Below are 26,241 nucleotides of genomic sequence, written 5' to 3' on the forward strand. Positions count from 1 at the left end.
TGAAATAAGTCAGGCACAAAAGGCAAATACTGCATGATCTCATTTTTATGTGGAGTTGAAAAAGTTTAAATTCACAGAAGGAGAGAGGAGAATGCTGGGGGTGAGAGAAGTGGGAAAATGTTCATCAAAGTGAACAAAATTTCAGTTAAACAGGATGAATAAGGTCTGGATTAATAAGTCCAACATAATAACTATCGTTAATAATATTGTATCGTGTGCATGAAACTCACTAAAAGAGTATATCTTAAATTTTCTTAGCACCAAAAACAAAATTGTAACAATGCAACATGATGAACACATTAATTAGCTTAATTGTGGCTATCATTTCACAGTGTATATACATATCAAAACAACTTATATCACATTGTATAATATTAATATACACAATATTTATTTATTTATCTTTGGAGATGGATTCTCACTCTGTTGCCCAGGTTGGAGTGCAGTGGTATGATCTCAGCTCACTGCAACCTCTGCCTCCCAGGTTCCAGTGATTCTCGTGCCTCAGCCTCCCGAGTAGCTGGGACTACAGGTATACGCCACCACCCTTGGCTATTTTTTTGTGTTTTAGTAGAGATGGGGTTTCATCATGTTAGCCAGGCTGGTCTCGAACTCCTGACCTCAAGTGATCCGCCCACCTCAGCCTCCTCAAGTTCTGGGATTACAGGCGTGAACCACGGCACCCAGCGTAATATATACAATTTGTATTTGTCAGTTATAGCTCCATAAAGAGAAAAAAAAAGTAGCAGTAAGAAAAATAAAATAACATTTTATGTGATGTTATGTATATTATTAAAAATTGGATGGAAATAACTGAAATGGAGAAAACATAGGCCAACATAAGGTCCCCAGAATGGCAGGCACAAGTTTGGTGGCCGAAGAGGTTGTGGTGGAGGCGTTGCCTTATTTTGATCAAGGTTATGAAGCCCCTGGTGTGTGGAAAGCTGCTGAGGTGCTGGTGGAAGAGCAAACTCACCTACTAAGAGCTACCTGAGCTGCCTAACAGCCCCGAATTATTCTGCATTTGAAATTCTAGACAGCATTTAACCCAGAGAAGAATTAGGGGAAGGAAAATAATCCATTATAATGACTGACATAATGAGAAATGAATTTGCAAGACTGGCTGCTCGACAACCAATTGAATTGCTCAGTACGAAATGATATGAGCTTCCAGCCCCTTTCTCCCGTCAAAAAAATGACACTGCTGCATGGTAAGAATGTGTAAACAATTTTATTGCCCAGTTAAAGCAGCAAGCAGTTAGAACTGAGACTCTGGAACTAATGTCACAGCATGGATATAATGCCTAGAAAGTTTACAATGAAAATCTAGTTCGTATGATTGAACACTCACACAAAGAACTCAGAAGGTAAGAAAACATATTCAAGAGTTTAACGGGCAGAGAAAGAACATGCAACTCGCTGGATCTAAATTGAGAGAAATGGAGTCAAATTGGGTATCCCTGGTCAGTAAGAATTATGAGATTGAACAGACTATTGTTCAACTAGAAAATGAAATCTATGTGGCCGGGTGCGGTGGCTTATGCCTGTGACTATGGGAGGTCGAGGCAGGTGGATCACGAGGTCAGGAGTTCAAGACCAGCCTGGCCAAGATGGTGAAAGCCCGTCTCTACTAAAAATACAAAAAATTAACCTGGCGAGGTGGCGGGTGCCTGTAATCCCAGCTACTCGGAAGGCTGAGGCAGAGAATTGCTTGAACCCGGGAGGTGGAGGTTGCAGTGAGCCGAGACTGCACCACTGCACTCCAGCCTGGGCAACAGAGCGACAGAGCGAGACTCCGTCTCACAAAAAAAAAAAAAAAAAAAAAGAAAGAAAGAAAGAAAGAAAATGAAATCTATCACATTAAGGATCAATATGGAGAAGCAAACAAAACATCCCATGAGACTTCTGAAAAGACAATTTTATAGGTCGAAGAAAAGTTTGGCTTTCACAGAAGGGATGTGAACTTTCAATGAACTATGAAGGATAACAGCATCTTCCAGAAACCATTGATATTTAAATGTTTAGAAATCATAGACTGTGTGGGCCGGGTGCGGTGGCTCACGTCTGTAATTCCAGCACTTTGGGAGGCCAAGGCGGGTGGATCACGAGGTCAGGAGATCAAGACCATTTTGGCTAATACAGTGAAACGCCGTCTCTACTAAAACTACAAAAAATTAGCCGGGCGCAGTGGCGGGCGCCTGTAGTCCCTGCTACTTGGGAGGCTGAGGCAGGAGAATGGCGTGAACCCGGGAGGCGGAGCTTGCAGTGAGCCAAGATCGCACCACTGCACTCCAGCACTCTAGCCTGGGCGAGAGAGCGCGAGACTCCGTCTCAAAAAAAAAAAAAAAAAAAAAATTAAAAAATTAAAAAAAGAAATAATAGACTGTGTGGATGGTTGTAGTAACTCTATTTGTATACCCTAGGAAAATAAAAATGTCTAGCTTGACGGTTAAAAAAAAGAAAGAACTGAAATGCAACAGTGGTTGTTTTTGGTTTGTAGTCTATAGGCAACCAATCAATTTGTTCTTTTCAGTATTTTCCAAATTGTATTTAATGTGTGTGTATTAACTTATAATTGGAACTATATATACTTTTTATTGTTAATAAGTTAAATCATAATTTCTAAGTAAGTATTTTGGAAAACACTAATTTATACACATTATGTATTATTCTTATCTGTTTCATTTAATCGAGAACTTTAATCCCTCTACCTTTCCCCTATTTCATCTACTTTAAACCTACCTTAGTCATTTAATGCTTTTAGATTAATGGTGAAATGACCCACTGGGGCCCAAGTCTTGATCTGATCTTGCAATTTTCAGAAAATAATGTAAAACCTGTCAATTGATTGAGATTAATCTGAGAGGGGAGAGACCAAAAGTGTACCCTGTAGATATGGCTACAGAGTATTCTCAAAAAGTAACTAAGTTTGCTCTAGCACCTAAGAGAATGAGGGAGTCAATTAAACTCTACACTGGACATAGCCAAAAACTATTCTTCCAGAACATAACCTGGAAGCTTTATTTAATTAATACTATTTTAAAAATATATTTTTTAAAAAATTTAATTTTTGTGGGTACATAGTAGATGTACATGAAATGTTTTGAAACAGGCATGCAAGGTGAAATAAACACATCATGGAGAATGGGGTACCCATCCCCTCAAGCACTTATCATTTGTGTTACAAACAATCCAATTACATTCTTTTAGTTATTTTAAAATACAAGGTTAAGTTATTATTGACCATAGTCACCCTGTTGTGCTATCGTATAGTAGGTCTTATTCACTCTTCTTATTTATCTATTTTTACCCATTAACCATGCCCACCTAACCCACCCAGCCCCCAGTACCCTTCCTAGCCTCTGGTAACCATTCTTCTACAGTCTATGTCCGTGAGTTCAATTGTTTTCATTTTTAGATCCCAAAAATAAGTGAGAACATGTGATGTTTGCCTTTTTGTGCCCTGAAAGCTTTATTTTTAATAAAAATAAAATATCGGTTTTTCTTTTCCCTTTCAAAAAATTAATACTGTACATGGTCAACGTGGAAAATTAGAAAACAAAACAAAGCTATAATGCAAAATAATTTTTAAAAGTTACCCCAGAAAAGTTTTTTTTTTTATCTTTTGGATACACTTTTAAAATATAGATTCCAAAGTTGTCTTCTTAACCAACTGAATCAAAATATCCAGGGTGGAACTCAGAAATCTGCATTTGTAAACCAATATGCCAGGTGAACTGGTGGTTCTATGTAGAGAAGACCCTCGTTACAATGTAGTCCACATTGTGCAAAGCACCTATGGAGTGTATCACTAAAGATAAATTGATTGCATAATGTACACCCAGGTTCTCAATGAGTTATCTTGCTGTATAAGGTAATTTAGCTTTATATTCCCTTCTTGTTTATTGTCATTTGGACTTTTTACCTTCTTTTTGGATACTTTGGCCTAATACACCTATGGAAGCCATCCATCTAAATAAAAAATGGAGACACATCTGATATAGGATTATATGATTATTATTACTATTATTTTGTTTGGAAAATTGAGGCTTAGGAGGTGAGGTAACTTGCCTGAAGTCACACAAAGTGGTTGGGACCGTATTGAAACTAATTCTACTAATTCTGTTCTAAGTATATAAATACTGAAGTTTTAATGGTGGTTTCTCTATAGAAATAAAATAATTATGATCTTAGGATTTGTTAACCTTAAATCATTGTATTACTTTTAGAAAAAATGAACAGCTTTGGTGGTGGAAGTTGTAGCTACTGACTACACAGACTGCCCACAAAAACCAACCATAAAAGAGGAAACTCTCAGAAATGCTCGATCTTTGCTTAGCATCCAAAGTTTTTCTCCTAGGATTTGTGGTTACCCCATAGGCATTGATATTTATCTGATAATCAGAAATTGTGCGTGGGTTGGCCTCCCTGTTTCCAGGACTTATTTATTGGATTCATTATCAGTACCTTCAGCAGGGAACACCAAGACAGTGATTGTTAAGCCTGAGGAAGTATTTATGGGTTTTTAAAATTATTATTAGCTGACACCTGGAATTAAACTATCTAAAAAAAAGACCAGCAGGACACTCCAATTAATAGCAGATTCGAAATAAAATAGTAAAAATGCAAAATGATGACCAAAATTCTGAAATTAGTCATTAGTCTGAAATTGAAGAATGCTGATCTTTAAAGTAAATTTTCATCATTATTCATGAGCTCTCTACACTTGAGATTTTGTGAATTTCTATGAAGTTTGGACTGTCTTTTTCCCAGGATAGAAATAGATCAAAGTGGGAGCTCACCCCATGAGGACAGTTTCAGAGTCAGTGAGTGTTTAGTTCTAGATCAAGAGGTTGGAAGTGAAGTGTTGTCTTTTGGATAGGTAGAACCCAAATCAGAAAGAGTCAAAATAGTATAATTAGCACCAGGCAGGGAGAAGGCATAGGATAATTAAAGAAGGAATACAGAGGAGGAAGACCTGTGAGACAGAAGGAGGACTAGATGCAAAACATAACCTGTGTAACAGAATGTTCATTTTTAGCTGGGCCCGTTGCTACCCATCTTAAAAAATAATAATAACAAAAAATGATAACAAAGAAAAACCCTATTCTTCAAGTTTCCCTTGTAGCTAGGTAGGGCCACAAGTAAGTAGAAATGATATATGATTCTTACATCTCTCTTTTTTTTTTTTTTTTTTTTTTCTGAGACGGAGTATCTCTCTGCACTCAGGCCGGAGTGCAGTGGCGTGGTCTCAGCTCACTGCAACCTCCGCCTCCTGGGTTCAAGCAATTCTCCTGCCTCAGCCTACTGAGTAGCTAGGATTACAGGCGTGCACCACCACGCCCGGCTAATTTTTGTATTCCATGTGGACCAGTCTGGTCTTGAACTCCTGACCTCATGATCTGCCCACCTCAGCCTCCCAAAGTTCTGGGATTACAGGTGTGAGCCACTGCGCCGGGCCGATTCTTACATCTCTTTAAAAGGAAGAAGCCCCACCCTTCTTTGTTTCTCCATCCTGCTGTCTAGATGATGATAGGATTCCTGGAGTTCCAGCATCTGTCCTGGAACATAAGGATTAAAGCCACCTGTTAAGGATGTGGACTAGAGAGAAGGGGCTTGGGCCTCTGATAGTCTGATAACTTGCCATAACCATCTATCTCAAGACTTCTTTTACATGAGAAATAAATTCTGCATTGTGTAAGTCTCTCCTGTATTGGATTTTTCTGTTATGTGTAGCCAAACTAATCTTGAATAATGTATTTCCAGAGCTGATATTCTCTGTGGTGGTGGCAGCTACCTGTTTACAAAACCCTTATCAACCCCTAATGTATTATTTTTTATTTTTTATTGCCTGTTTCTTCCCACTAGACTTTTTAAGGACAGTGACTTTTCTTGGCTTTTTGTATCCCCAGCTCCTTGAACAGTGCTCACCATATAGTAGGGGTTCAGTAAATATTTTCTAAATAAATGAATGGTGCCAGGAACTGCAAACTGCAGTTTGCACTGCAAGGAGTGGGCACTGCTGATTCATAAGAGTCACATTAGGAAGTATAACTTTTGCACCCATTAGTGTATAATGAAACACTGAATTCATACTGTCTTATACTTCTATGCCTTTGCATGAACTGTTCATATTGCCAAGAATGTCTTTTCCCCCTTGCCCACCAGACACACTACTACTTATTTCTAAAGTTTTCCCTTAATCATCACCTTCTCCAGGAGACTCTACCCCAGTCACCACAAGTAGAGCCGATCTTTCTTTACTCAACTCTATATCCAATTCTTAAATGAATTATAGCACTTAGCATGCTACATTACAACTAATTGTTTGTATGTCTGCCTCTTAGACTGGATTCTGGGACCTGAAGGGTAAAGTATATGACTTACTTAACTCTGTGTTCTTAGGACCTAGCCTAATGCCTGGCTAATGGTCAGACTCAGTGTATGTTTGCCAAGTTCTTAGTAAGATCACAGATCTGAGGATGTGATTTGAATCTGCTAGTGGGAAATAAAAACTGTAAAGGCACTTTTGGATTACATGTTTAGTGGGAAATAAAACCTCAAGCTGCGCTGCACCAAGAGAAGGACAACCTGGATTCTGGTCCCAGTCCTGGAGCTTCCTACCCAGCAACAGTAGCCTCTTTGAACATCTGACGCCTCATCTATAAATTGGGACATAAAGACCTCACAGGGCTGTTGTGAAGCTCAAGTCAACAACTGTGGACAAAAGCTCTTCTTGTAAACTATACTATTAGGCAAGAACAAATTTAAAACTGTCCAAGTGGAGAGTTTGTCCTTTTTAAGACAACAATAATCCCCGTAAAATTCTCCTCCCAGTTCTTGAGGCACATAGATAAATATGCAGTAGTTTTGGTCTGCTCTCTATTCTTAGATCTTGAAAGAGCCTCTGTGAAGCTGGAGCAGCTTTCAAATTTTGAAATCAGTCTTCTTGAATCAGTCTTCTTCCCTTTGACATAGCTTGTCATAGGGATTCATATGTATTTAGTATTAATATTTACAATAAGGCCTTTCCCTCCCCTTTGAAAATTCTACGCCAAACAACAGCCAAAATCTGAGGCCTTTTTGTGCTTGAAACTTGGGCTAAATGGCTCCAGCATGTGGAAGACTCCTCCTCTCAGCCTCTCAAAATTGTGTCTCTTCAGAGTATGATAAGAGACATAGCTGGCCGCAGTGGTTCATGCCTGTAATCCCAGCACTTTGGGAGGCCAAGGCAGGCAGATCACTTGAGGTCAGGTGTTCGAGACCAGCCTGCCCAAAATGGCTAAATCCCTTCTCTATTAAAAATATGAAAATTAGCCAGGCATGGTGGCAGGCGCCTGTAACCCCAGCTACTTGGGAGACTGAGGCAGCAGAATCACTTGAACTCGGGAGGCGGAGGTTGCAGTGAGCCAAGATCGAGCCACTGTACTCCAGACCGGGCGACAGAGCAAGACTACATCTCAAAAAAAAAAAAAAAAAAAAAAAAGGAAAGAAAGAAAAAGAAAAAGAAAGAAAGAAACAGCATCACACTCATTTTGTTTTGCTCTGATCTTTTGAGTCTTACTTTGATTTGCTCTAGTAGGCTAAAGAATTTAACAACTCAGCCAATGGATTCTGAGTTCTGAGGGGCAGTCATGATTTAGTGGGAAGGGTGTATGAAGAGACAGGGGAAGATTGCAATGGAAGAGGTGCTTTCTTTTTTCTTTTTTTTTCTTTTTTGAGATGGAGTCTTGCCCTGTCACCAGGCTGGAGTGCAGTGGCACGATCTCGGCTCACTGCAACCTCTGCCTCCGGGTTTCAAGTGATTCCCCTGCCTCAGCGTCCCAAGTAGCTGGGACTACAGGCATGCACTACCATGCCCGGCTATTTTTTGTATTTTAGTAGAGACAGGGTTTCACCATGCTGGCCAGGATGGTCTCAATCTCCTGACCTCGTGATCTGCCCACCTTGGCCTCCCAAAGTGCTGGGATTACAAGCGTGAGCCACCACGCCCGGCCAGGAGGGGTGCTTTCTAATTGCTACCCTTAGCACTCAGGGATGTTTTCTCGGACCTCACCCAGAGCTATACGTAGGATCAAATGGAAATATGGGATCATTAACTCAGCCCTGGAATGCAGTCTAGCAGCACTGATGAAGCAGTTGCCATAGTCCGATTCCTCTGGGCTGGCTGTACACAGAATCTGTGTTGTTGTTGGGAGATCATGAGCACTTTGCAAGTTTCTCCAGTGCTCCTACAGCTTCTGTTCTCACGATGGTTGTGGCTACCTTTTCCCATTTCCCTTATGGGGCCTATAAGATCTCAAGTTTGCCTTCTGGACTGGGAAGTCTTCCCTTCCAGCTCACAGGTGGCCCCATCAACACTGGAATAGCTATGGCCTTCAATTTTTCAGACTTCTACCTCTGCTCCATCCAGATTACTACTACCACACATACCACATTCGATCTTACTTCCTCATTTCTTTCCTCCACTAGTGCCGCCACCTGGAATGCTCTTCTCTTGTTAATCTTAAATCATGCTTTCATACCCAGTCCTCAAGTGACATCTCACTTTAGTTCAACTTTTCTCAAACTCCTACTATCTATTATGAAGTAGGCATTGCATTAGATTATGGGGCCACAAGGTTAATGATACACAAACATGGTTTCTGACCTCACAGAATTCACATTCTTGGAGAGAAGAAAGACAAGAGAACAAATGGAATACAATGTGATCAGAGAAATCACCTAGTGGCATGGGAAATAGAGATGCCTGGGAGAATTTAGGGCAATTTATGTATTTTCTATGAAAACTTCCTTGAACTATTCAATATACCCATGTGTATTTCCCAGGAACTCTTAATATGTTTGAAGTCACTTAGCTTAGTTCATGTTATTTTTGTGTCTCAACCAGATGTCAGGCCCTCGTGTTTAAGAACCATGTTCTTTTGTATCCCACCCATTGTAAGTAACATTTCATAATACTTATCTGGCTTAATAGTTGGTTGCTTGCTTTGGGGTAGAATGGAGTTGGAGAAAAATCTTGGGTTGGGGAATCAGGAAACACTGGGTTCTAATTTTAGTAATGGCATTTGTTAGTGGTAGACTTTGGCAAGACTATTAGCCTAAGTCTCAGTTCTTCTTAAAATGGAGATAAGAACATTTTCTTCACAAGTTGTTATGATTTAATTAGATAATTTAAGTAAAGTGCCTGGTTTTAAAGTAAAATTCTCTTTCTTCCTCCTCTATTTTCTGAAAGGACTGTTCTTTGTGTCTCTCCACAGCTAAAGTGGCCATATTTTTACAAATGAAAAATCTGGACACTAGCTTTGAAAAACTTTTTTCCAGTTTGTGAATTTATTCATATAGAAAGTCTTACAAAAACATAAAAATTAAACCACATCTAGAGCTTGCTTCTTGAGGACAAGGATCATGTCTGTCTTGTTCAACATTGTAACAGTGCTTATCTCATAATAGGTATTCAACAAAAATCCAAGGATAGAACGAATACATTGATAATAGTAAATTTATATGAAAAGGATTATAAGAATTCACAAAAATCGGTTTCAAATATCAGAATAGGCCAGGCACGATGGCTCATGCCTGTAATTCCAGCACTTTGGGAGGCCGAGGTGGGTGGATCACTTAAAACCAGGAGTTCGGGACCAGCCTGGCCAACATGGTGAAACCCGGTCTCTACTAAAAATACAAAAATTAGCCAGGTGTGTTGCTGCATGCCTGTAATCCCAGCTACTTGGGAGTCTGAGGCAAGAGAATTGCTTGAACCCGGCAGGAGGAGGTTGAGGTGGGCAGAGATTACACTACTGCACTCCAGCCTGGGCAACAGAGCAAGACTCTGTCTCAAAAAGAAATAAAATAAAATAATAAAATATCAGAATATTTGAAATTTAGACTGTCTCAAAATGTCCAAATCAAAACTGTATACTCTTGGCTTCAATATGACTGCCTGTGGCACAAACCCACTGGCTTAGAGGAGCTTGATTGAGGATGATTGGCAGTAAGATTCCACACTGAAGGCAGTTGCCCCTGACAGGTAAGTGGGGCAGCTGCAAGCAGGATAGGTGGAGAAATGGTAGTTTCACACAGTGAAGTCTAAAAATGCCTCAAAATATTGATTTTAGAGAGGAACAGGAAGAGGGACACATATCTAGCCAACTGTTCCTGAAAAATAAAAACTGAGGCTTTGACTCATTGGTAGGGGAGAGGTAGCACCACATTTCTCCAATATTTTCTGTTTTTTTGAAATACTTTTATACACATTCTGTCATTTGATCTCTACAATAACTGTGTAGACTAGGTAATTCAGTTCAATAACATTTGAGCATTTTCTAGGTCCTAGTTACTGTCCTTAGTACTATGGGACATGAATATGAATGTCATTGTTCTTTTGCTACCATAATAATTACCATGTATTGGGCTCTAACTGCTTGCCAGGCACTATAGTAAGTTTCATTATTTACTTTTAAAATATATCATCACATTTATTCCTCAAATAATGTATGATATTGCTTTTTGTTTGTTTGTTTTGCTTGTTTTAGACATAAAGAAACTCATGCTTAGAGATATTAATAACTTGCCAAGGTCACATAGTTAAGAAGTCATATTAACACATAATTAAAAAGTAAGACGTGGAACTCTAACCTGGGTTTCTGTGACTTCAAAGCCCTTGTTCTCTCAACAGGTTACCAAAAGATGCTAGTAGTAATTTGGCTAACAGTTGATCAACCCTAGAAATGTGTCTCAAATCCCATATGAAATAAAATAGAATATACATTTAAATAATAAAAATGTTGTAGTCGTTGCAAAATAGGCATTTCTTACACCAACTTTTTTTTTTTTTTGACACAAGATCTTGCTCTGTTGCCCAGGTTGGAGTGCAGGGGCATAATCATGGCTCACTGCAGCCTTGACCTCCCAGGCTCAAGCAATCCTCCTGCCTCAGCCTCTCGAGTAGCTGGGACCACAGGTGCACACCACTACACCTGGCTAATTTTTTAATGTTTTGTAGATACAAGGTCTCACTATATTGCCCACACAAGTCTCGAACTCCTGTACTCAAGCGATCCTCTTGCCTTGGCCTCCCAAAGTGTTGAGATTACAGGCATAAGTCACTGTGTCCAGCCTCTTACACCAACTTTTGTGGACAGCCATTTGGCATATATCAAAATTTAAAATGCTTAACCCTTGAACTAGCAATTCCACCTTTATAATTATTGAGTGACTCTAAATAGGCAAATACAGTGTTTTAGGCCGGGTTCTTCCTGAAACAGTCGCTGAGACAAGGCATTGAGTATAAGTAGTTTATTTGGACAGTGACCCCAGAATCACTGGTGAAGGAGTAGGGAAATGAGAAAGTGAAAAGAAGGAAGACCATACACAATGCAAGGTTACTAATGTGGGAAACTGAGGCTCAATCCCACTCAAGGAGACTATATAAAATTTGTCTCAGGCCGGGCGCGGTGGCTCATGCCTGTAATCCCAGCAATTTGGGAGGCTGAGGCGGGTGGATCACCTGAGGTCAGGAGTTCAAGGCCAGCCGGACCAACATGGTGAAACCCTGTCTCTACTAAAAATACAAAAAATTAGCCGGGTGTGGTGGCGGGTGCCTGTTATCCCAGCTACTCAGGAAGCTGAGGCAGGAGAATCACTTGAACCCGGGAGGTGGAGGTTGCAGTGAGCCGAGATCGCGCCATTGCACTCCAGCCTGGGTGACAAGAGGAAAACTCTGTCTCAAAAAAAAAAAAAAAAAAAAAAAAAAAAAAAAAATTGCCTCAGCGGTGCCTTACCCAAGGAAGTTGGGATATTTACAAATTCCTATCCATCATTGGATGGTGGGCTGCTGGGGAGAGGGGGTTCTTAATGCCTTACCCAGCTGTGAACCAAGCTCTCTCCTACCACTGAGAAAGCCTAAGGCATAGTCACAGGTGGTCAAAGTAAAGATTTCACTATGCTTAAGGAAACAATGAGTGCCAAGGGACTATCAGTGAGGCACCCACAGTATCTGTTGTAGTAGATTAATGTACAAAGGTGTTAGTTGGGTCATTGTTTATAATAGCAAAATACTATAAACAACTGAAATATATTTTACTTCAGAAGGGAGGGGTTAAGGTTGCCTAAACAACCTATGACAAAGAGAAGTGATTTAAGTTTTTTCAAAAACTTAAACCCAGGGGTCCCTCACTAAGTCTGGAGTATCAGGAAAATCCTTTTTGGGAAAGTGACAATAATCAAGTATATGTTTCAGAGAGGGAATGCTGGAGGGAAACAGTCCAAGCAGAGGAAATGGCATTGCTAAAGCCCTAGCGAAAAAGAGGCTAATGTGGCTGGAATAGAGAGAGAACCAAGGAAGACTGGCTTCCTGAGATTTAAGGGATAGGTAAGGGGCAGAGTAAGTAGTACCTTGTGGGATTTGGGACTTGATACTGGGGACAATGAGAAGCTGTAGAGGGGTTTAAGTTTTTGCAGCACTACATCAGTGTAGTGTGGGATAAAAATTAAAAAAAAATTTTTTTTTAAATTTTTGCTGCAGATATTTAGAATGACGGCTCTGGCTGCAGAATAAAGAAATAGGAACCCACAGTACACTACATAGCCTCCAAGTTCTTTGATGGTTTCAAGTGAAGAATATCAGGTTGTCAGGAATGTATCCGAAGCTTGGATTATTTAACATGCTGATTATTGTTGTATTTAAACAAAAAAAATTGATATGTTATTTTCAAATAATAAGAGATACCTATAACTTGTATTACCTAATCTGACTCAACAAAGGATTTTTTTAATGAGAATTTTTAAACTGTTCTAGAATTTTTTTTTTTTTTGAGATGAAATCTTGCTTGCTCTGTCGCCCAGGCTGGAGTGCAATGGCATGGTCTTGGCTCACTACAACCTCCACCTCCCAGGTTCAAGTGATTCTCCTGCCTCAGTCTCCCAAATAGCTGGGATTACAAGTGTGCACCACCATGCCTGGCTAATTTTTCTATTTTTAGTAGAGATGGGGTTTTGCCATTTTGGCCTGGCTGGTCTCGAACTCCTGACCTCAAGTGATCCGCTTGCCTCAGCCTCCCAAAGTGCTGAGATTACAGGCATGAGCCACTGCACCTGGCCCTAGAATTGTTTTTATAAATAGGAAAGACTTTTCACGAGTTTTAAAAAATTAATATTCCATATATTAAGATGACAATTGAAGGACTTTGAATTAAAATAAAGCTAATTATTTTATTATTATTATATTGTAAAATATTTAAATTTACCTTATTAATGTTCAATCAACTCAATTTGAATAAATAAATCTTTATCAAACAAACCTATTTTCAACTTAATTAATTGAGTTTCTTTAAACACTTAAATTGCATTTATAAATTCAATACATTTTCTTTTCTTTTTCTTTTTTTTTTTTTTTGAGACGGAGTCTCACTCTGTCCCCCAGGCTGGAGTGTAGGGGCGTGATCTCGGCTCACTGCAAGCTCTGCTTCCTGGGTTCATGCCATTCTCCTGCCTCAGCCTCCTGAGTATCTGGACTACAGGCGCCCACCACCACACCCAGCTAATTTTGTTTTTGTATTTTTAGTAGAGACGGGGTTTCACCATGTTAGCCAGGATGGTCTCGATCTCCTGATCTCGTGATCTGCCTGCCTCGGCCTCCCAAAGTTACAGGCGTGAGCCAGTGCGCCCAGCCCATTTTATTTGCTTTTAAGCACTTTAAATGGTTGGCCTCATAAGCAAAACCTTTCTAAGTTCTTAAGTTCTTTTAAATATTGGAATACTATTTATAAACAGTAAAATTATTTTATAAGCCTAAAATCAATTACTCAGTTACATATTTTTAATTGTGAATTGGAAGGTCAAGTGTCAGATTATCTAAAATGCAAAGTTATCTAAAATTATAAATAGTACTTTTTAAGAAGACATGCCTAAATTAATATAATACTCAATTTATTTAAACACCACCTATCTCAAATACAACAAGAGTCTCTGAAAGTATCATTGGAAATACAGATTATCTGAGGTATGGTGTGACAATTCTGATTCAGAGGTAGCAAGTTCTTAGAGTCTTTGGTTGTTGAGGCCTTTGATTTGTAACAGGAGGAGTAAAAACATTTCATGGATGGTACAAATAAGACCATAGAAACTTGCAAACAGAATCTTTCTTTGATTACAAATGAAGTGAATAAATAGAAACATATGAAAATCCTGGCTCCTCTGTGATCACAGAGCAGCTGATTTTTTCTGGGTTAAACTATAAACATAAAAACTATTTAAAAAATAAATGCATGTATTTGCTTCATTGTTATAGAAATACCTCTTAAATGTTCTAGATAGTGAAGATGTAAAGGTCATGAGTCCAAAACAGACTTTTGGTAAAAGGTAAAATATGCACCAAGAGAAAGAAAAGGAAGCAAATTCTCTGAGCAAAGGATTCACTACAGAGCTAGAATGTTAACGTGCTGCTGATGAGATCAAGATGTTTATCAAGTCTCTATCAGTTATGTCAAACTATCTCACTTATGTAATCAAGGTGACTAGGATATAATTGCCAGAAGTTTACTGAATTACATTTTTAACTTTAGATTTTTAAATTTTATTTCTGAGATTTCCATTTCGTTCTTTTTTCTCGCTTTAGGGATTCATTTCTCTGTTGAAATTGTTTCTCTTTCTATTCATTCATTTATATCTTCTCAAATTCCTTGAATACATTTATAGTAGTTTATTAATGTCCTTGTACACTAATCCATCTGGGTCATTTGCTTTTATTGACCTTTCTTTCTCCTTTGATTTTTAGTCACGTTGCCTGTGTCATCTTAAATTTTTTAATTTTTAATTTCTGCCTGCAAGATATTGTTTAAAAAAACATAGACTCAATATGTGCCTGTAGTCCCAACTACTTGGCAGGCTGAGGCAGGAAGATCACTTGAGACAAGGAGTTGGAGACCAGCCTGAGCAACATAGCGAGAGAACCTGTCTCAAAACAAAACAAAACAAAACATGCCACCAGCCAACCAAATTATGCACTGAAGTATATAATTTAACACCCTCCTACCCCCGACCCAGGGCATGCCTTTTTTTCTGTCAAGAATCTAAGGAGCTCATCACTTTGATTAAATCAATAGTTGAACTGGTCAGGAATGGGCTGCATCTTTAATTAGTTCCATCTCATCTTTGGTTTCAAATGTCTCGAGGGAAATACAGATTTTATGTATAATAGAGGGTTTCAATTTTATGCTCTGTCACACGCTGAGCCAAAATCCTGCTGCTGGATCTTCCCGTCTTCCAGAATGACTCAGTGTGTGGGGGCAACAGCACCTTGAGCTGACATACTCAACAAGGTTGAAAGGCTGAAGAGTCAGCCTGGGTGACAGAGCAAAGTGGCAGCTTACCCTGGCCACAAACCCCTACTGCTGCCACTTTCTTGTTCCCTTCTCCTCCAATAAGGACTTTAAATACCAAATACATACAGGTGATCCCTATATGGTTTTGATTTACTTCATTGTCTCTCTATTTACGAATCCAAGGAAACTGGGGTTACCAGCTCAGTAGAATGAAGTTGTTTATGGATCAGAGATTTTGTCTTGGGCTGCATATACCCAGAACCATTGTTCTTGAGCCAGTAAGGACCACTCTTAGCTCTTTTAAAATGATGTGATAGATTGAATTATTATTCCAATGCTTCATGACCTTCCTGTATTAGCATTCTCCATCTATATCCTTACCACATAAGTCTTCAGTGTCTTTCATATGACTAAGCAGAGGATACATCTCCTCCTCCCAACTAATGATGTGCTTGGTCTTGTAACTTGCTTTGGTCAATGAGATGTGGGCCAAAGTGACAACTGTGCCAGTTCCAGGCCAACATCTCAAGGGGCATCTTACGTTTCTGCTTACTTTCTTAGACTCCAGTGACCCTTCATGAGAAGAACATGTCTGCGGTAGCCACTGGTCCAAGGAGAATGAGGAAATATGTAGAGCAGCTTTGAACCTAATCAGCAGTCTGAAGTCAAGCCCAGTGGATTCCAGCCAAGCACAGCAGAGCCACAGCCAATCTATAGAACTATGAGAGGAGAAATAAATATTTGTGGCTATAAGCTATTGAGAGTTTAAACTTGATTGATAGGCAGCAAAAACTTTCAAATCAATTGTTCTTATTAAACATTTTGCTTTTGTTTTGTTTTGTTTTTGAGACGGAGTGTCACTCTCCTCCAGGCTGGAGTGCAGTGGTGCAATCTCAGCTCACTGCAACCTCCACCTCCCAGGTTCAAGCGATTCTCCTGCCTTGGCCTCCGGAATAGCTGGGATTACAGGCGCCTGCTACCACGCCTGGCTAATTTTTGTATTTTTAGTAGAGATGGGGTTTCACCATGTTGGCCAGGATGGTCATGAACTCCTGATCTCAAGTGATCTGCCTGCCTTGGCATCTCAAAGTGCTGGGATTACAGGCATGAACCACTGCACCAGCCCTTATAAAACATTTTTTAAAAGTTTATGCTGATCTGGCTCTATTGGATTGACTAGATAACTCATATTTACTGCCTGATTGACTTGGACATTATTTTTAGAGCCATATTTGGCTATCTCCACAATTATTATGATCATTCTAATAAAAGATTTAAAATAACTGCAATAATCAGGATGTTTGGATTTTGTGTATTTAATTCTAAGGCAGTTTAATAAGTATGCATTCAGGATAAAAGTTTCTCTCAATTGTTTTACATTTTTCCTATTGTTAAAAAGGCTTTTGAAATAATGGTTTTATCTCAGAATCAAAAGGCATTATACTAACTGAACATCTACCAGGCATGTGGAAAGCATAAATATATACATATATAATCTCTTCATTTAAAAACAAATTATTTTTAAGATTTGTTAATACTTTTACGAGCCAGAAAGTTTTTTTTGTTTTTCTTTCTGTTTTTTTTTTTTTACTGCAACCTCTGCCTGCAGAGTTCAAGTGATTCTCTTGCCTCAGACTCCTGAGTAGCTGGGACTACAGGCATGTGCCACCACACCTGGCTAATTTTTGTATTTTTTAATTAGAGACAGGGTTTCACCATATTGGTCAGGCTGGTCTTGAACTCCTGACCTCAGGTGATCCGCTGGCCTCTTCCTCCCAAAGTGCTGGGATTACAGGCATGAGCCACCGTGCCCAGCCTCTTAAGGTAAAAAGTTTAAAACACTAAAAAGAGAATTAACTGAAAAGATTTCTTCTTGCCCTGTCTTCTGGTTGCCTGGTCCACAGGCAATTATTGTTACCAGCTCTTTTTTATATTCTTCCAGTGATATTACATGTACATACAAATACATATTTATATGTATATATTTTTTCCTTGAATTTTTTTTAGTTAATGCAGTGCTGGAATATCATATAAACAGTTCTGTATCTTGCCTTTATTTTTTTACTTATTCTTTCAATGAATTTTTTTTTAAATGGTTGCTTTGTGGTATGGTTGAAACGAAATATATCTTAAAGATTGCTCTACAGTAGTACAGTTTCTTCATTCTTTTATTTTATTTCCCCGTGTTTGAGTAAATTGGTCTTTAGTGGGATTGCTGGGTCAGATATACAATGGTAAAGTCTCACAATAGAGTATGACATCTCATTCCGTCTTTATAACAACATTACAAGGTGAGAGTTGTCATTATTTTCTTTTTAAATATGGGAAAACGGAAGCTTACAGAAGTTAAATAACTTTCTAAGAGTCATGAGGCTAAGAAGCTGCTGCAGAGACAATCAATCATTTCATCAGACTTCATGCTTTAAACCACTATTCTGATTATGGTTTCTCCATGTAATAATCCATGTATACATCCCTTTGGTTTAACTCTCTTGTCTGATAACAGGCTCTATGCTTGCCTTGGCTTAAGTTATTTCCTGGCACAGGACAGTTCTGGAGAAAGCAGATGAACCAGGCCTCTCAAGCAAAAACCAGTAGCAGAAAACCACTTATGCGATGAGAATGAGCTCTTTTATTTTGACTCACAGAAACCACCACCAATTTGGGAAATGAATTTTACTTATTTTTCCTTTTTTAAACTTTTTTTTTTTTTTTATAGAGATAGGGTCTCCTTGCCCAGCCAGGAAATGAATTTTAGAATATAATGCAGTTATAACTAATTCACATAATATTTAGGCCTGGCAAGGTGGCTCACGCCTGTAATCCCAGCACTTTGGGAGGCCAAGGTGGGAGGATCACTTCAGGTCAGGAGTTTGAGACCAGCCTGGCCAACATGGTGGAAACCCGTCTCTACTAAAAATACAAAAATTAGCTGGGTGTCGTAGCACGCGCCTGTAGTCCCAGCTACTTGGGAGCCTGAGGCAGGAGAATCGCTTGAACCTGGGAGGCAGAAGTTGGCAGTGAGCTGATATCACGCCATTGTACTCCAGCCTGGGCGACAGAGCAAGACTCTGTCTCAAAAGAAACAAAAACAACTAATTCACATAAGTTTTAGAATAAACTTTATAACCAAACCCATATGTCAAAATAACATGTTTGACAAAGAAGAAGCAACAACAAAAAATAGAGATTCAAACCATGGCAGTGTGTAAAATAAACAATCTTACAACCCCCACCAAATGTATGATATACAGTACATTTGCTTTTTCCCCATGACACTTCCACTCTGTCACCCTTCATTAAGCAACATTATATTTTACTTAGGCACACAAAGCAGACAACTCTTTTTTTTTTTTTTCTTTTGAGATGAGTCGTGCTCTGTTGCCCAGGCTGGAGTCCTGGAGTGCAGGTGGCGTGATCTCAGCTCACTGCAACCTCTGCCTCTTAAGTTCGGGTTCAAGTGATTCTCCTGCCTCAGCCTCCAAGTAGCTGGAATTACAGGCGTTCACCACCGCGCCCAGCTAAATTTTTTTGTATTTTTAGTAGAGACGGGGTTTTGCCATGTTGGCAAATAATATTTACCTGTTATATGTTATATATTTGCCTGACCTCAAGTGATCTGCCTGCCTAGGCCTCCCAAGGTGCTGGGATGACAGGCATGAGTCACGGTGCCCCACCCTGGTTTAATTTCTTATCTCACCCAGTTGACTATGAGCTCCTTGAGAGCATGGGCCACACTGAATGAACAAATGAAAGAACGAACAGAAGCAACTTTTTATCTTTTATTCTCTTTCTTTCTCTAAATACGTGTATACAAATACACACACACACACACACACATATATATTCCAGAGAATACTACACATTTTATAAATAAAATTTATGAAATAATATTTTTGGAAGTTTTCTATTAGCTTAGACTTTTTATTCTCTATTTCTAGAGAGAGACCCCAGATAATAATATATAATAATGCAGATTATTATGTGTACAATTAGTTATGAATTCATGTTTTGGAGGTGAGTATTCATTTGCTGCTTGTTCTTTTGCTTTCTTCATCTATATCTGGAAGGAGATGCCAATAGATAAGATAAATATATGGGAGCAAAACTTAAAATTAAGAACTATTGTTCACTAAATCATATTTTTCTGCAAATAAGTGAAAAGATTGCTGGCAAAATATATTTTCTAAGTCTTAAAATGATGAACTGGTTTTTGGAATTTGGTTATCACGCATTTGAATTGTGAGCCAGGGTCCTTTCCTGATAATCACTATCTCTAAACTCCATAATACTAAGTTCAACCTCCACCCTAAGTTCTCAACTAATGTTGCATTTGTCTATTCATACTGTTGGAGGATAACAATGGACAAGCAAGGTGAAATTGAAATCAGGGCCTGGATCAGTCAACAAATATTCATTGAATATCTACTACATGCCAATTTTAGAGCCTGGTTTAGAGCCAACATTAGAATGGCTTGATTCTTGCCGTAGCTATCTTTCTAAGCCACAGACTTTAAAAACAAATGCTTTGAATTATACAGCATCTCGACTGTTCTTTAAAGGAAGTCCATGCACATGAAAGGATGAATGTGACACCTTGAGTTTAAAATGCAAGTTAGGACGGGCACTGTGGCTCATTCCTGTAATCCCAGTGTTTTGGGAGGCTGAGGCAGATGGATCACCTGAGGTCAGGAGTTCTTTGAGACCAACATGGCCAACATGGTGAAACCCATTCTTTATTGAAAATACAAAAATTAGCTGGGAATGATGGTGGGCACCTGTAATCCCTGCTACTCAGGAGGCTGAGGCAGGAGAATTGCTTGAACCCAGAAGGCGGAGGTTGCAGTGAGTCGAAATTGTGCCACTGCACTCCAGCCTGGGTGACAGAGCAAGACTCCATCTCAAAAAAAAAAAATAAATAAAATATAAATAAATAAATAAATAAATGCAAGCAATTAATATTAAATAGATATATATGCACATGTGTATTATATTTTTGTAAAAATAAAACATAGATTTACACTTCCCAGTCAGAAAGGTGGTGAAATTAAAGAAACAAAAAAAAAGCTTTACATATTGTGTTTATGTGTACGTTCATTGAAAAAGGCATGGAAAGATAGATATTAAACTGTGAGCAGTGGTTACCTTATGGCCAAGGGCAGAGAGATGGAATTTTCATTTTTTCTTTGTGTACTTGTATTTGAATTCTTTAAAATAAGCATGCATTACTTTTGTGGTTATAAAACATGTAAATAATAATGTTGCAGGGAGCAGTGGCTCATTCCTGTAATCCCAACACTTTGGGAGGCCAAAGTGGGAGGATTGCTTCAGCCCAGGAGTTCAAGACCAGCCTGGAAAACATGCCGAAACCCCATCTTCTATCAGAAATACAAAAAACTAGCCGGGTGTAGTGGTGCAGGCCTGTGGTCCCAGCTACTCAGGAGGCTGAGGTGGGAGGATCCCTTGAGCTCTGGAGGCAGAGGTTGCGGTGACCTGAGATCGCACCACTGCGCTCTCCAGCCTGGGTGACAGAGTGAGACCCTGTCTCCAAAAATAAAAAAAGTTTATATAAGTAATACATATTTCTAGCAAGAATAAATAAATGTATATGCATATATAACAGGTAAATATTATTGCTGCATATTATCTACATACACTGGGTTTACATATAAAAGGGGGAAATTCTACCTGCTGACAGTGCTCGATAACTATTTGATTTTAAAGGGATTGGCTTTCAATTTTCATTTCCTTTTTTTTTTTTTTTGAGACACAGTCTGGCTCTGTCGCCCAGGCTGGAGGGCAGTAGCATGATCTCAGCTCAGTGCAACCTCTGGGGCCCAAGTGATCCTCCCACCTCAGCCTCCCAGAGTGCTGGGATTACAAGCGTGAGCCACAGCGCCCAGTCTATAAATTTTAAAGGAGTAGCTGGGATTACAGGCATACACCACCACACCCAGCTAATTTTTTGTATTTTTGGTAGAAGACAGGGTTTTGCCATGTTGGCCAGGCTGGTCTTGAACTCCTGAGCTCAAGCAATCTGCCCTCCTGGGCCTCCCAAAGTGCTGGGATTACAGGCATGAGCCATGGCACCTGGCCTATGTCCTTTCTACTTTTGTGTTTAGTATCCACATTTCTGTCTTTCTAATGATATAAAAAATTTACATGAGAAGTGTTACTGATTAGATACAACAGAGGTTTCTAAAATTTAAATTAAATTAAAATTTTAATTAATTTATTTTTTGATAATTATTACCACTCCCAGGCTGAGAGATTTTTTTAAAGGAGGAATTAACTCCTCTTGTAAATACTCTGTGAACCAAGGGAAGGGTATAGTTATTTTCCTCAAAAACAATGGAAATGCTTCATATTCTGCAGAAACACAATAATTAGTGGATTTGATTATTGAAAATAGTTCTGGGATACCACTGGTTCCTGGACAAATGTAGTACTTTTTCACATTACTACATGAGGTTATGATTGAGGTATACATTTCATGAAGGTATGGCCAAGGGGCTATCTTGTTCACCACTGCACCTAGCATAGAGATAGGAAATAACCGGGGCTTAATGTTGGTGGAAAGTAAATTCGTTGCATATTCTGATGAAAGAACTGGTAGTGAAAATCCATGAGAGAAGTTTTGTGCACTTATTTGTATTTAAAATTCCAGTTATCTAGTTTGTGCCCTGTCCTGAGTATTTAAAGAAAAAATATGCTTGTTACAGTACAGCACATGATTTGAATAAGATTGCTAGTCTCTTGAGTTTTCCATGTCATTTGTGGGGACATAAGTTTGTTGATTTATGGGCTAAGATATATTAATTGTTTACTCTGTATATAGTCTGTGAGGGATACAATAAAAGCCAAATTAGAGCTTTGGAGCCTTTTTTTTTTTTTTTTAGAAGTTCACTTTGCTGTTAAAAGAAAGTTAAAAACTGTAAAAGGCAGACATTTCTATAATGAAATTCACCTTTAAAATGAAAAGAAAATGAACAGAGGACTATTTCACCCTGGTCATTTCCCTCCAGAAAATAAAACCTTTGGACGTTATTAGTTGAAACTTTCTAGTATATCTAAATAGCACCACTAACAATAGTGTGAAATTATTGAGATTATAAATACTTATTCAACAATACTTCTTAGCTTCAAATGAGGGAAGACCAGTTTTCCTCCCCAGGTTTTACTTTTCATTCATGTGTGATATCATGCTAAGAAAAAAATGGAAAATACATGTCAAAACTTAACCTTTGCAGCACACTTTATGCAGTTCAGTATGTTTCAATTAGACAACAATAAAGATGCTAAAAAACTCAAAGAAACAAAAAGAAGAAATGAAAATGTTACTTTATATGGGACAAGTAAAGAGTAGTTTGTTTGTTTGTTTATTTTTTGAGAGAGAGTTTCACTCTGTCGCCCAGGCTGGAGTGCGGTGGTGCGATCTCGGCTCACTGCAACCTCTGCCTCCCGAGTTCAAGTGATCCTGCCTTAGCCTCCCAAGTAGCTGGAATTACAGGCGGCCGCCACCATGCCTGGCTAAGTTTATTTTTTAAGAGCAATTTCTTCTGGGGAGCAACAAATTATCTCTCAAATGCCTAGTAGCCTACGGAAGGCAATGGAAGAGCAATTTTAGGTAATTGACACTTTTTTTTTTTTTGAGACAGACTCTCGCTGTCACCAGCCTGGAGTACAGTGGCGTGATCTCGGCTCACTGCAACCTCCACCTCCCGGGTTCAAGCGGTTCTCCTGCCTCTGCCTCCCGAGTAGCTGGGACTACTATAGGCGCACGCCACCACGCCCAGCTAATTTTTGTATTTTTAGTAGAGACGGGGTTTCACCATGTTGGCCAGGAAGGTCTCGATCTCTTGATCTCGTGATCCGCCCGCCTCGGCCTCCCAAAGTGCTGGGATTACAGGCGTAAGCCACCGCGCCCAGCCCGTAATGGACACATTTTAAAAGCTTATATTTAGGTCAATATCGCTACTCAATGAAAAAATTACGTTTGGTTTGTGTTATGTCGCAGCTCCACGGTGAACTATTTGAAAGCTTTGTGTGTTTTACGAGCATCATTTCCAACCTGGGAAGACAGCCCCACAAGTTTAAAACAAAAGTGCATGCGCGTGTGTGTTTTCCTACGTGCCCCAAATAGTGTATGCTAAGGAGGTTCTGAAATGCAGATTCACAGTGGAGATATTACGGTCCAGCTGGGTGTGGCTGTTGTGAAAAACTCTTCCTAGAGCTCATAGTGGGCTCCTTAAAGAGCTCCTCCAAACCCCCAAGGAAAAAGCCTTTCACACTTAACCTCTAAATAAAAGGCATTTTCCTGGGGATTCAAGTCAGGCAAGCTCGCCTAGGTATTTTTGTGGGTGTGGGAAGCGGCGTGCTGGAAGAAACTCTCCAGCAGTGCTTTCCGAAGTTCCGGGTAAATTCGGCACCTCCCTCCCACTTCCCAGTTCCCAGAGGGGCAGCTGGACCCGCCCTGGCTCTCCAGAGCACCTGAGACGCTAAGGGAGAGGGGGTGCGGCGGCAGAAAGCCTCCGCTCCCTCCAACCCCCACCGTCGGTAGCCGCTACGGGGCAGGCGGGAGGAAAGATGATTGACAGGCCCGCTCAGTGGCTGGGAAGCTAGAGGGAGGGACGAAGAGGGGACGGCTGAGTCTTCTTCTTAAAGTGGTTGGGTTGGGCCGCGGGAACTGCCTTCCCAGGCCTATTGGCTTCCCTGAATGGGTTGTTATGGTAACAAATGACCGAACAGTCCCTTATGAATCGGCCAATGAGAAGGGCCGTCTTTTCCAGTGCGCCTCCGAACAGTAGATGTTGCGAAAGTCCGGGTAGAGGCCGGAGAAGAAGGCGGTGCCAGGACGTCCTGCGGAAGGGCCGGGGGCGGGGCTCGTGACGTTGCCGGGCCAGCCAATCACGCCTGGTTTTATCAGCGGCCCCGCCCTTTTACCGCACATTTCCCCTCCCCTAGTTCATTTCGCACGACGCAGCGGTTGGGAACACAGACATTTTCGGAGCTGGAGCCGCCACTGCCGCCGCCATTTTGTGTCTGCGGAGAAAGAAGCTTCTGTGGCGGCTGGAAGTGGACGGAGATCACCCGCGAGACGGCGGCGTTTCATACCCGAGGTTCCCCCTGTGTCGTCCCCCATCCCCCCTCCGCGGTCAGCATGTGGTGAAGCCGGAGCCGCGAGAGAGCCGGGGAGAGGAAGAGGAGTCGGAAGGGAGGCGGGGTATCCAGAGCGGCTTCAGCTTCAGCTGCAGCGGACCTCGGAGGGGGGCCGCGGCGCAATGTCAGAGCAGACGCCGGCCGAGGCCGGTGCTGCGGGGGCCCGGGAGGACGCCTGTCGGGATTATCAGTCATCGCTCGAAGACCTGACCTTCAATAGCAAGCCGCACATCAATATGCTGACCATTCTAGCCGAGGAGAACCTGCCCTTCGCCAAGGAGATCGTCTCTCTCATCGAGGCCCAAACCGCCAAGGTTTTTATACACCCCGCAGCCTCCTATTACTTCTAATACTCCCTGATTTTAGTGTCAGCCTCATCCCAGGTCTCGCTTCCATCCCAAGGGGGACAGTGTTCCTTCTCTCCAACCCCCCCACCCCCCTCCAACTCAGGCTCGGTCTTTGGCCCAGGCTTCGAGCATGGGCCTCTGGGGGGGAGGGAGTGGGAAGGATAAAGGGTGGAGTCCCACTTCCGCTTTCCAACTCCCTTTTTAGGCCACCGCATTGTATATCCCGACACACACACGCTTTGAATAGAGCCCTTTGGGGTGGGGGAGACTTAAAGGCAGTTTGTGGTTTGGGGAAGTAAGAGTTAACATAAGCCATTTTAATCCCCTGGGAAGTGGGAGAGTGGGTCTCCCATTTTCCCCAAGCACCCTTTTTGGTAATTGTGTTCTGTGGGTTGGAAGGAGGTGAAGGGGGACCTGGGAGCGAGCTGTTGGTGGGTGGGAATAGGGATTTGGCCCCGAGTGGAGCAGCCGCCTGTTAGGAGCCCAACATGGCGCCTGAAAAGCACATGATGCGAAAGGGAAGAGAGGAGAATCCATTCCCTGCCAGCCAGGCAGCTGCTCACTCCCGTCAGCCCCATTTTGGGGTGGGGGCGGCTAGATAAAACTTTTATTCTCCTATTGGAGGGTCTAATTTGTCCCAAAATAGGGGCAAGTGGGGTTGAGGGTGGGATTTGGGTGGGGGGAGGAGATCTTATCCAACCTGTAGGTGGAGAACTGGCCCAGAGGGTAACAAGTACTTGCAGTTTCTCTGAAAAGTTCAGTCCCTCCTCCTCTTCCTTTTCTCTTTTTCTCCCTTCCCTGATAGCGAAGGAGTGTTTTTCTTTACCCCTTGACAGAAGTGGTCCTCTGCCACCTTATATTTCCCTGTAGTCCTCCTCTTCTGTGGATTCATATGGGAGCGATATGTCATTTAAGTAAAGTTACTGTTAAACTTAGTTACAATGAGTTTTAATAGCGTCCCAGTGCTACATTTTATTTTTCAAGCTTGTACTCACGGTTTAGTTTTTTCTAGTTGTTAGTGATTGCAATTATCAGGATGAGCCTCCTTTTAGCAGAGTGAACCCCTTTTTAAAGGCCACTTTAACAACAACCACCAATATATTGTTTAGAGACGGTTTCTGTCTAGTGTAAAACTTGAGTGGTCTGACTCTAATAAATGGTTTTGAAATGTGTGACTGGTATTATAAAATTTGTGAATAAAACATATAAAATATGTATTTGTCTTTTTTATTTACCTTTGTAAGGTGTAGAATCTGTTTCCAAGACTTATTTTTATCTACGTGGTTGTGTGTTTTAAACAAAAGTCTTTAAGTGACTTGGGTTCATTCTTCTTTAGGTTCCATCCACTCTTTTGGGTAAACCTCTTCACAAGATACACGGTTTCAGGTGGTCCTTTCATAATTTAAAGAGGA

The 26,241-nt window shown here is 40.5% G+C and overlaps 1 protein-coding gene and 1 pseudogene across 10 annotated transcripts in view; both read left to right on the forward strand.

The window, feature by feature from the left end:
• The first annotated feature begins 853 nt into the window (after positions 1-853).
• Positions 854-24,492, forward strand: LOC107967299 (pre-mRNA-splicing factor SPF27-like; annotated as a pseudogene).
• Positions 23,779-26,241, forward strand: part of PCF11 (PCF11 cleavage and polyadenylation factor subunit) — a 29,084-nt gene continuing 26,621 nt past the window's right edge. For all 10 annotated transcript variants that reach the window (XR_010147298.1, XR_010147299.1, XM_016922448.3 and 7 more), the window contains exon 1: positions 23,779-24,796. Coding sequence is in view for 8 of the 10 variants with exons in the window: in XM_016922448.3 (XP_016777937.2) it covers positions 24,605-24,796 (192 nt within the window). In the remaining 2 variants the exon portion in view is untranslated. The remainder of the gene's footprint in view (positions 24,797-26,241) is intronic.

Source organism: Pan troglodytes, chromosome 9 (assembly GCF_028858775.2).
Source record: "Pan troglodytes isolate AG18354 chromosome 9, NHGRI_mPanTro3-v2.0_pri, whole genome shotgun sequence".
In the NCBI taxonomy this organism is placed as follows: Eukaryota; Metazoa; Chordata; class Mammalia; order Primates; family Hominidae; genus Pan; species Pan troglodytes.